At 40.8% G+C, this 11,301-nt stretch overlaps 1 protein-coding gene across 6 annotated transcripts in view; it reads left to right on the top strand.

Moving 5' to 3' along the window:
* Nucleotides 1–10,845, top strand: part of LOC146967036 (NACHT, LRR and PYD domains-containing protein 1a allele 5-like) — a 28,044-nt gene extending 17,199 nt beyond the window's left edge. For 3 of the 6 annotated variants that reach the window (XM_085763937.1, XM_085763941.1, XM_085763938.1), the window contains 7 exons: nt 650–729; nt 1,270–1,325; nt 1,451–1,665; nt 4,142–4,413; nt 6,428–6,544; nt 7,173–7,314; nt 10,490–10,844. In XM_085763937.1, coding sequence (XP_085620063.1) covers nt 650–729; nt 1,270–1,325; nt 1,451–1,665; nt 4,142–4,413; nt 6,428–6,544; nt 7,173–7,314; nt 10,490–10,806 — 1,199 coding nt within the window. In that variant the 3' untranslated portion in view covers nt 10,807–10,844. Of the gene's footprint in view, nt 1–649; nt 730–1,269; nt 1,326–1,450; nt 1,666–4,141; nt 4,414–6,427; nt 6,545–7,172; nt 7,315–10,489 lie in introns of all 6 variants that reach the window. The other 3 variants (XM_085763939.1, XM_085763943.1, XM_085763940.1) reach the window with 2 other exon arrangements.
* Nucleotides 10,846–11,301: the final 456 nt, after the last annotated feature.

Below are 11,301 nucleotides of genomic sequence, written 5' to 3' on the forward strand. Positions count from 1 at the left end.
GGTAACGCAGTGAGGAGGAATGGAGCGTTACACTGATGCTGCATTCACCTGCAGTCCGGCAGACGGCCGTCGCTAACAAACCAGATGTCATTTTAGTCACAGAAGTCCAGAGAAAGCCGGTAAAACGTGGGTCAGGTCAACAATACCACATCGCCATGACAACATATTGTCACGTGTATTGTTTTGCTTCGTCCTGACGAACCACTTGTTTACATAGAGGCTTGTTTATGCCGTTACGTGCAGCGGCTGTTGTCTGTCTGCCGTCTGCCCAATTTCACGTGAATGCAGCATGAAAAATACGACTGAGTTGCTTGTGATATACAACTGCACCGCTAGATGGGAGTAATTCTTACACAATGTACCTTTAAAGTATAGCTATACAAGTATATGGGCATCTGATAAGGATGTGTCCTTAACCTGCTGCCACCCAACCCAAGTGGATCATGCAGTGCTACTTGAGAGACAAAGTGATTTCCCCCCTGTTTAAAAGCTTTAGCAAACAGCTATTATAGAAAACCAGGATCATCTGAGATCAAAATCATGACAGGATGCTTTGAACTGCCACAGTTGGGGTCAGATCTGACGATGATGATAGGAACCATACACACCAGTTACCGATGTGACACAGCTGTGTCTCTTCTCCCATCAGGTGACTCTGATATCAAACTAGGCCCAAACACAGCAGACACAAAGCTGCATGTATCTGTGGATGGCACAAAGCTGATAAAGGTAAGAGAACAAACGTGGTGTCCTGACATTCTGGAAAAATGTCTTAGTCACGGTGTTCCCAGCATGCATCATTTCTTCCACCAGTCTTTATCTTTGGATCTCTGCATGCAACTGAGCTAGTTTCTGACTAATTTTAGCTATTACCATGTATCCTTTCCATTATGACACTCCAACTACTTTCTCACAGTTGGACCTTTCCTATCTCCTTATCCTCAGACACTTTTTCTTTTCCATGTTTCCATGTCCCAGTTAGGGTTAGGGTCAGTTATTTGATGTCTTTTGTTCCTTTTCCAGGTGTTGAAATTCCTTACTGTAGCTTATCTCCAAAGACTACAGAAAAGGTTGCTAAAAAACATTCATGTAAAAAATTACAATGGCAACATACACTTGTGCCATACTAGTCAGTCCTTTCAGACATAATTTGCTCTTTGATGTACACACTTTGTTTCAGTATAGTGTGGCCTGTGTGAGTAAACATTCCCTTCACTGAGCATACACTGGTTATTCCAAGTCAAACTGCTGTTCATTTCTGAATCACAGCCTCCATCAAACTTCATGCCTGAACACCAAACTGAATCTACACATGTTTCATACAGGTAATCATAAATATAAAACCACTTGACTCTTTCAAAATGTCAGAGTTTTCCAGAAAAACAAAATTGAAGTCATTTAGTGGTCTGACCTGGGAGGAGTTTAACATTCAGCTTTCTGTGTCCTGCAGGTTCAGGTGTCCTGGTCCAGGTGGGTTCAGGTGTACTTCGACTGGACTGGTGTTTGTGATGGATCAGGAGGCGGAGCTGCTCTACAAGATTGTCCAATGGGATGAGAGCCTCCTCCAATCAGCTGGAAAGACCCCCGCAGGGCCACTGTTCAGTATCCAGTGTGGTGAGGATGCTGTCAGTGAACTCCACCTCCCACACTGTGAAACAAAGACCGGTAAGCAAATTATTAGGCTTTATTTAGACAGTGATCACATGATCAGATATCTTTGTTAGTTTTCTTAATTTCCACAGAGTTGATCAAGTATCAATCATTCAGAACTGCGAGGAATGGTGTAATTCATATGTCACATGGGGGTCTCCTGTAGGGATGTCACAAAAACGAATCATTATACTGGTCCTTAGTTCATACGAACGTAGTTACTGAACTTGTTAGGGTTAGGGTTAGGTTTTCCTATAGAAACCAAAGGTACCTGAGAAATATAGACATTGGCCCTATAAGTGTCTTTCCTACATTTAACTTGAAGAGAAATACAGGCCCAAGAAACAATAACAACTATACCCAATTAAACATGAAAGAGCCTGTTGTGGACACATTAATGTTAGATATATCATATCTAAAACAAAACAACATGAAGAGTTACTGTCTGAGTTACTGTCCAAGATTATTTAGATCATATGACTGAGGCTCTGAAGGCCTGCTGTAACAAAAAGACACTTCTAGTCAGTGATGCCAGCCTAAATTGGCTTAATAAAACATGTTGCAAGAAACTAAAGAACACTTCAAATGATGTCCATCTCACTTTATCAACTACAGACCCAACAAGAATAAAAAAAATTCTCAAACTTTGTTGGATTTGTTATTCACAAAACTGATTAATTAACAGACATGTCAGACAACTTTACCTGGGTGGCAAAACAGCTCTGTAGATAAAGGACCTAAAACAAATCTAAAAAGAAGAGTTAAACACTTTTTTTTTTTTGCTTTTTTTAACTGTATCTTTATTTGGAATGGACAGAAAAGTACATCCACATGGCATCAACAGTAAAGCAGAAATAAATGCCATTCCAGTTTTTTGTTTTATATACAGAAAATGTGCAACATCAGTCATCAGGGCTTATAAGTCCAAAGAATGTACAAGCACAAATCGGGGGTCAGACCCTGTTTGAACTTTGCAGATCCCACTCTCCTGTAGTAACATAAACTATGTGAGATTGGTGTTATAGTCACATCAGTGGGAGCACAGTTATCTTCTTTAGGCCCATGTTGTCACGTTGCCCAGACTAGATCACTAAGGGAAAATTCTCGTACAATTTAATAAAGAGTAGAACAGGTAACTATACACAGAACCCATGGGGGGGACCCCTGCCGCCGCCTTCATATAAATATTTGTCAAAAACTAAATGAGCGAATTGCAAAGCAATATTACCAGTGAGATCAAATAAAGTCTGCTCTCGTGGGGGCAATGAATGAAATCCAGTTGTTCCAGATTTGGTAAAATTTGTCCTTTTGAAGTCTTATTTGGTAAGTCAATTTTTCCATTCTATATATCTCCAGAATAATTCCAATCCAGTCATCTTGAGTAGGCGGAATCGGGCTTAACCATCTTCTTGTAACTGATTTCTTACTTGTCACCAAGAGAATTTGCAGCAGCTTTATCTCTCTCCCACATTGGAAAAAAGGAACATGACCCAGGTACAGGACATCAAAGCTCAGGGGTATTTGAGTGTTAAAGACTGTGCTTAAAGAAACCTGGATATCCCTCCAGAAGGCTTTTAACTTGGGACAATCCCAGACGATATGGTAGTGGTTAGAAGCAGCCGAGCCACATTGCCTCCAGCACGGCATAGTTGCACATTTATACCTTTCCTGATACGGTGTTTTCAAAAATCTAATAATATTCTTCCAGCAATGTTCTCTCCAGTCCATAGAGCTGGATGTTGTCCACTGAAAGGACCAGATATTATCCCAAGCCTCCTCAGAAATCTCAATCCCCTATTCTGCTTCCCATTTATTTTTAATGTATTGAGTGTTATTATTGTTAGCATTGGAGAGAGCTATGTATAGCTTTGAAATTGATTTAGAAGGGATCATGGTCATAGCATTTTTCAGAATGTGGTAAAATTCTAATTCAACATTTGAGAAATTACATTCATGGTCAATATAGGAGCGTAGTTGAAGGCATCTGTGGAATTCGATCCATGCTAAGCCATGCTTGTCCCACAAGGTATCGAAGCTGCTCACAGTGTTTGTTTGAGTTCAGAACCGCAGGTTCTTCTCCTTCAGGATCCTCCGCGTCTCCGTGTATCATGGCCATGATCTCTGGAGGGTAGTCGTGGTCCAGGTTTATCTTCTTGTTGTTCCATGTGTAGCCTTTCTTCTGCCAGGCCAGCCTGAGCACTTCTTCTTTAACAGTGAAGCACAGAAACTTTACCAGGATGGATCTGGGCTGAGAGCCGGGAGGGGGGGGGGGGGGGGTAACGCTCTATGCGCCCTCTGGATCTGTAGTGCTGTTGACGAAGGGATGTTTAAATTCTCCCGGAGTAGCTTCTCCACAAAATGGATCATAGATTGTGACCCCGACTCGGCTCCCTCCGGGACCCCGTACAGTCTGAGTGTCTCCCTTCTCGAGTAGGCCTCCATCGCTGTCAGTTTCAACTGAAGTTTTTCCTGTGTTGTTATCTGTCCACAGCTCTGCTCGCTGAAGGCCTGCTGTCTGTCGTCCACATCACTGATGATGGAATGAGTGTCGTCCAACCCCTGGAGATCACAGACACTCATGTGATTGTCAGAGTGCCTCACCTCTCTGCCTATGGCCTCGTCTGGGCTTTAGAGATCTTAGGGAGGATATGGAACAACATCAAACCAGTTACTGGTGTAGTTCTACTCTTCCTTCGACCTCCAAATAGAGGGCTTCAGGTTCTTGATCTTTTTCTCCTGCCAAGCAACATCCCTCTGACTGAGGTAAAGCTATCAAATTCTTATTCTATCAAACTTTCTCATGCTGGGAATCTTTAAAATTGAACATCTGAACTGTAAACCTGCAAAAGTTGCTCACTGTATTTTATTTGTTTTTCTGGGTTTGGTTTCTCTGCCACTATCAATTTCTGACTGCTAGTATCATATGTGTTATTTCTGCCAGGCAGTTTAAAAAGTAGCCAAATCCAAATTTAATTATACAGTAGCTGCGCAGCGATGGGTCAGGTCCGGGCTATTTTTTGGAAAATTTAGGCAAATTCTGAGCAACAAACAGGAGGATAGGCAAAATATTCTCTATTTTTTTCAGGAAGATTGAAAATGTATTTAGCAGGAATTGGATGGTATATTTTTACAGTAGTGTTTACAGTCATACATTTTCATGCACTGTAGGCTCAATTTTTGATAAATCAAAAATCTGAGAAACAAGTTTTGTGGAGGACTGTCTGGAGATGCTCTGTAGCAAGTTTGGTGCCAATTGAGCAAAAATTGTGGGAGGAGATACATTTTAAAAGTTTTACAGTTATTGAAAAAAACAGAGTGATGGACTTCACAATTTGTAATGAGTTTAAGTGGACACAAGTTTCAGCAGTATTGGGGCTACATTGTGGTGAGGTTTCAAAACTGTAAAAGTTTTTAAATTTAAACATTTATTGTGGGGGGGGGACTTTGGACCTTTGTGCAAAGGATTTCCTCGGAAGAAGAAGAAGAAGAAGATTATAGCTGCTGCGCAGCGATGGGTCGGGTCCGGGCAACTTTTGGGCAAATTTAGGCAATTCTGAGCAACAAACAGGAGAATAGGAAGACAAGACAGTTGTCCTTATAATGTCCAATTTGCATCAGTTGAGGATTGAACCTACAACCTCGGGAACTAAAGACCAGTGTCTATCGCACTAATCGCAGCTAATTGACAAGTGGCAGTTCAACAGTGGCTTCACAAATTGAGTAAGCCATTCAGTGTCATGTAGGCAGAAAAAGAAAAATCAGTTTTTGAGGTAAAATAATGATATGTATTTGTCAAACATCTACTATGAGTCTAAGATGTTAGGAGCCTTCGCACATGGTCCAGTCCAAGCTATTTGGATTTTTAAATTTAGAGGCTTGCTGTGATGCCACCATTAGGACAATTGTCTTGTGTTTTGTGTTGAGGACATTTGACATTTTGATCTGTCATCATCATCACCCTGGCTGGGTCTCGAACTCACAACCTCTGACACCAAGAACCAGCGCCTAACTCAGTGAGCTAATTATCTGGAAGTGAAACATGGTGTGTGTCTTCTCAAATAGACTCAGGGAGTCAGTGTCCGGGCAGCAGTTGTGAACGCAGATTTCTGTTATCTAAACAAAAATCTGTTAATACATAAATTGCATTTAGACAGCAAAATAGCTTGAGGACATTTGACATTTTGATCATCATCACCCGCGCTGGGTCTCGAACTCACAATCTCTGACAGCAAGAACCAGCTCCTAACTCGCTGAGCTAATTAGCTGGTAGTGAAACCTGCTGTGTAGCCTCATTTATCCACTCAGGTGAGCCAGTGCCCGGGCAGCTGTTGTGATGAAATGGTCAAAATGTCAATAATTCAGTCATCTAAACAAAAATCTGATAATACATAAATTGCATCTTGACAGCATGGAAATGTTGGTGATTTGTTTTTAATGATAAGTGTTTTGCTTCATAAGAGAAAATATGATGTTTAAAAATTCCACACTCACATTGGCTGCAGTTGTTCCCGTGAGAGCAGAATTCAAAATGTTCTAGAAAATTCAGTTTTTGAATTAAAATTCAGATATTTGCCAAACTTCATCAACCATGACTCCAGAATATTGTCATTTTTTTTCAGACAGGCGGGTGGGCAGACAAACAGACATACTTCACTGAATAGAATTAATACATTTTAGATTCTGATATCTTTAAAACTGTGTTGTTTTCAAAAGTACTGAATAAACAAAATTGACTTAAATCTTTGGGCAAAAAGATAAGTATGTCCTGTTGCTGCAGGTTGCCGCCCAACAAGGAGATGCTGTATACATCAAAAGCTCCTCTGACTGTACACTGAGCATTGGTCAAAATTACAACGTCCACTGTGAACCTGAGGATGTGGAAATACAGCCTGGGGTAAATCATGTCTAACACTCTTGGTCTGTAGCTTCGTCTTGACCACATGTCAGCTGTTCAGCTGCAGCAGAGGAAACTCCGCTGTTCGCAGCTGCACCGCCACGAGCACTTATTTAATTTTTTTTAATTTTGCTCCGGTAGTGATTGCAATTAATTTAATTTAATCGATTAAATTCGCTTGTCGATTAATCGATTAATTGTTTACATCCCTACTCCTACCACTACTTTTCTTCTACAGAAGTTAACATTATAATCAGGTAGTGCCATCTAGTCACTTTCTGATATTGAGTCACTGTAGTGTCCGAGCTGTTCTGAAAAATAGTACTCAGACAGACGCAAGGCAAGGCAAGGCAAGGCAAGGCAAGGCAAGGCAAGGCAAGGCAAGGCAAGGCAAGGCAAGGCAAGGCAAGGCAAGGCAAGGCAAGGCAATTTTATTTGTATAGCCCGTTTTTACAAACAGTTTGTCTCAAAGGGCTTTACATGGCATCATAACAACATCCTCTGTCCTTAGACCCTCACATCGACTGAGGAAAAACTCCATAGAAAACCCTTTGGTTTGGGTTTCATGTTGAACCTAGATTTACAATTAATAGCCTAAGTTTTGTCCCTTTTGTCCCCTGGTTTACAGCATGCAGAGTTTCGCTCAAAGTGTGGGCCAAATTTCTTTCCTACATTTGAAATTTTCCTGACTACCACCGCAAAGAAAGTGACTGTGTCTGTCCAAGATCAAGAGAAGACAGAAGTCTGGAAACGTACTGTTCCTCTTCCAGGTAAAAGCATCAGCCACTTGAAGTGGCAATGTCCTTAGAATATTATTTGTCAATGTTTTGCTCTGCATTGATTTTTATCTGATAATGGAGCCTTAAAGCAGAAGTAAGCGGAATGTTTGTGTCAGCAAAAATGCTCTGATTGACATGAAGCGCTACAGCCCGGCAACGGAGACTGAGACCCAGGTCCGACAGCACAGCAAGGACAGCATGTGAGGAAGATGAAGATGAGCCACAAATATCGACCAATAAATCGACCAGTCGACTAGGACTACAGCCCTACTCAGCACAGGACAGAATCTATCAGTGGGACATTGTGCAGCTCAGCTGGTGATCAGGACAGGACAGCGGAGCTCACCTGGTTTGCAGTGCAGCCGTCATATTTCTCTTCTCCTATTTATTTGCAGCCATTGTCTGAAGTCACTCCAATGTTGATAAATACAATCACTCGAGACCAGCACTTGACATAAACAATGGTAGTTGCCGAGCAACCAAAATTGCAACATTAACCGTGGGAAAATCTGTGCGGTCAGAATGGCCATATGGCCAGAATGATCATAAGGCCGAAATAGGTAAAAGTGACCATATGTTCTTTGCCTTTTGTGTGATTTATTTAAAAAACATTTTGAATTAAAATAGAGACTCTTTTAATCTTTTAGTGTTAAAGAGGAACTATGCAAGTCCGGTTGCTTTTCTGCTGTGTTGCTAACCCTCCTCCCGGCCATGTGCATTTGTTTACAATGAAGCTGGCGAGAAAGCAATCAATAGAGCGGTAGATTATCTATCATATACGATGTTACCATGTGTATATTTGCGTAGTTTAATCTGCCATAAACAAGAGATTACTGGTTACGGGATGCGTTTGTGTGGCTGTGCCACAGAGACGAGAGCTGGAACACCAGGTCGGAGGCTCTGATCTTACAAGGTTGGTTTTCAGCCAAGAGACGCTCGGTGGAAGGAGAGCCTCCATTCTCCCTGGAACTAGTTAAGCCATTTATTAAACCATCACAATTACTCCAAAGCTTAATTAAGATACAAATCCTGCATAGTTCCTCTCTAACGTTCATATTAGCTGATTTGATGCATCCGTCAACACTGTGATGAATTTGACTACATGTCCAGTGGCTCAGGATGGTTTGCTCCTTGAAGGCGCACTGGTGCAGCTCAAAGCCTGGAGAGGACAGAAGATCCTTCACATCACACACACACAAGACCCCGGAGCTGCTCATTCTTCATCTTCTGAAGCTACAGGTTGAACATAAACAGTTTGCCTACAAGGAGCACATTGGAGTGGATGATGTCATCCTTTATATGCTCCACTGGGCCCATTCTTTCTTCGACCAGCCAGGCAGTTGCATGAGAATAATGTTCTTTGATTGTGTTCTTTCTTTGAAATGCCTTTAAACCATGCAACCCCCCACTCTTAGAGAAAAGCTCAAAGGGATGGGGGTGGATCCTGCTTTACGTCCTGGACTGTAGATTACTGTATGTGACAAGATGACCACTAGGTGGTAACTCTGTCTCAGGCACAGCAAAGAACAACAGTGAGGCTCCTCGGGGGACTGGTCTGTTCCTGTCCCCCCTCTATATGACTGACTTTAAAAATAACTCTGAGTCTTGCCACATCCAGAAATACTCAAATGTCGCACCTGTTAGGATTGTGATTGATATTCTACAACTAGAGCTTTCTGTTGCACGGTCTCATGGGGCAAAGGATAAAACACTAGAATCTTGGTCGGAAGCTATCATAGTTGTTAAGAATCTTGCCTATGAAAGGGTGGGTTCCCACATGGACAGAACCTATAGGTTTTAATATAGGTTTGAATATATGTGACATACATAAAATTGGCTGTTTCCATATATACGCATATGCTAATATATATATTGTGCATATATGCACAGATAAACTGCATATAGGTTTCATATATGGGCATATATCCTCATGAGGATATATAGGATATACTATACTGTATATATAGAGAGAGACGTACGTTCATTTCTCCTTTCTAGTATGTTGTCGGACACTCACTATCTGAGTCTGTCAGTGTGAAAAAAATGCAGGTTTATAGGGTGAACTTTGACGGGAGCCACTTGCCCGGTTGAAGAGCGTTAGCTGGGCTGCAGGCCGCCTGCCCTGCTCCATACTGGAGCCACCTCAATAAAAGTATTATCCATCACTCACATATACAGAGAAACATATGAAAACAGGGCCCAGGTTGCAAAAAAACGAAGTTTCCTTTGAACAGTTTTTTATTAATTTTTCATGTCTACATATAAAAAAAAATGAAAATCATTATAATAAAAAAAAAAACATACAGACAATTCAAGTGTATTCACAGTTGGCAAGCAATATACTATTGACTGTATATATATCTACAATTACTAGATTTACTAATAGAATTTAATTTACATTAAATCCAACTTGGGGCACCGGATTTGGAGCCTTGATTAATAATTAAGTTAACTTTAATCAAAATTACCATATTAAAGGGATTGTTCAGTTTGTTGTTGTTTTTCTATGTGGTACAAATGGCCCCTCGGTCAAGAGTTGGAAATTTAAAGACAAATCTTTTCAGTGTGTGGTTGCTTTGTACCACATCAGTAAACCGACCACTCATAAAGTGATTCAGGGTTCACTGGTCAGGTGTATAATCAGTTTTGAATTGTAGAGGCAAAATTCACAGAATCTGTCAGCCACAGGGAAACTGAGTCAGACCAATATTTAAAACCAGTTTCACAGTATTACGTGACATGAATGTACATGTAATTGTTGCAATGTCTAAAAGTGCATCAAGAGACAGAGCCTAAAAGGAATAATGACAATGACAACGCTGCTTTTTGTCTCAGCTAGCTTAGGTAGCTGGCAGCTTGTCACTGCAGAGAACAAAAGACAGACCAGAAAATATAAAACATACATTTCTCACCATTGATCTATACTGCAGTAGACAAAAAATGCCACTCTCATTTTGTTAGATCATGATGGGGAAGTGATCATGACAATTATGAAACAAGTCTTTGAATTGAATTGAAATTAAAGTCCCCGAGGGGCAGTTGGGTTTACAGCAGCCACTGTTACAATCAAACCCCTTAAAACACTAAAGAACACAAAAACACAATTACAACATAGATGTCATCAATAATTGAAGATATTTAACAGCTTTCTCTGCATTCTTCTCAGGTCCAAAAAGGGAAACAGTTACGTCCAGTCTCCTACTAGATGACAACCTCTTGGCAGAGGAGAGTCTACTCCTGGTTCGGACGCAGTTCATCAACAGAGTGTCTGAAGCTGTTCTAAACCAGCTTCTGGATAAACTTCTAGAGCGTGGTGTGGTAACTGATGAAGAAATGCAGTCCGCCAGGACAAAAACAAGAGCAGAGAAGGCACGAGATGTGATCGACACTGTGAGAAGGAAAGGGACTGAAGCCAGCTCAGCTCTGATCACTGCTCTCTACGAGGTGGACCAGTGCCTCTCCAGAGTGCTCACTTTAAGATGAGGCAAAACCAGGAGCTGTGAAGTGAGTTTCTCTCATTACCTGCTGTAATCTTTAAAGGCCAACACTTACGTATACGTTTGTAATTGAACTTCGATTCTGAAAGTGATTTGTTTGTAAAGTTTATTTAGTGTTCACCATTTTGTGTATGTGATTACATAAGTATAAATGTTTGTGAAATTGTGTGGTGTAGAGATTGAAAATTAACACAAATGTAACAAATGTAATAATTTGTAGAGGGTAATATTACACAGAATAAAGATAGATACAGCACCTTAACACACAATTTAAAATCAGAGAACAAAAATAAAAATGATGAGCATTTTAAGTGTTGCCTAAAACAGCTCATTCAGACTGTGATAAAGGACCTTAAAGCAGAAGTAAGCGATCCGGTGGTTTTGGCTAACTTCCTGTCAGCTGATTAAGTTAAGTTAAAGATACTTTATTAATCCTTTGCAGGAAATTACAATGTTACCAGCAGCAGAAGACAACACAAGA

Source organism: Trachurus japonicus, chromosome 20, assembly GCF_045865225.1.
Source record: "Trachurus japonicus isolate A0001 chromosome 20, Traja_1.0".
NCBI classification, from domain to species: domain Eukaryota; kingdom Metazoa; phylum Chordata; class Actinopteri; order Carangiformes; family Carangidae; genus Trachurus; species Trachurus japonicus.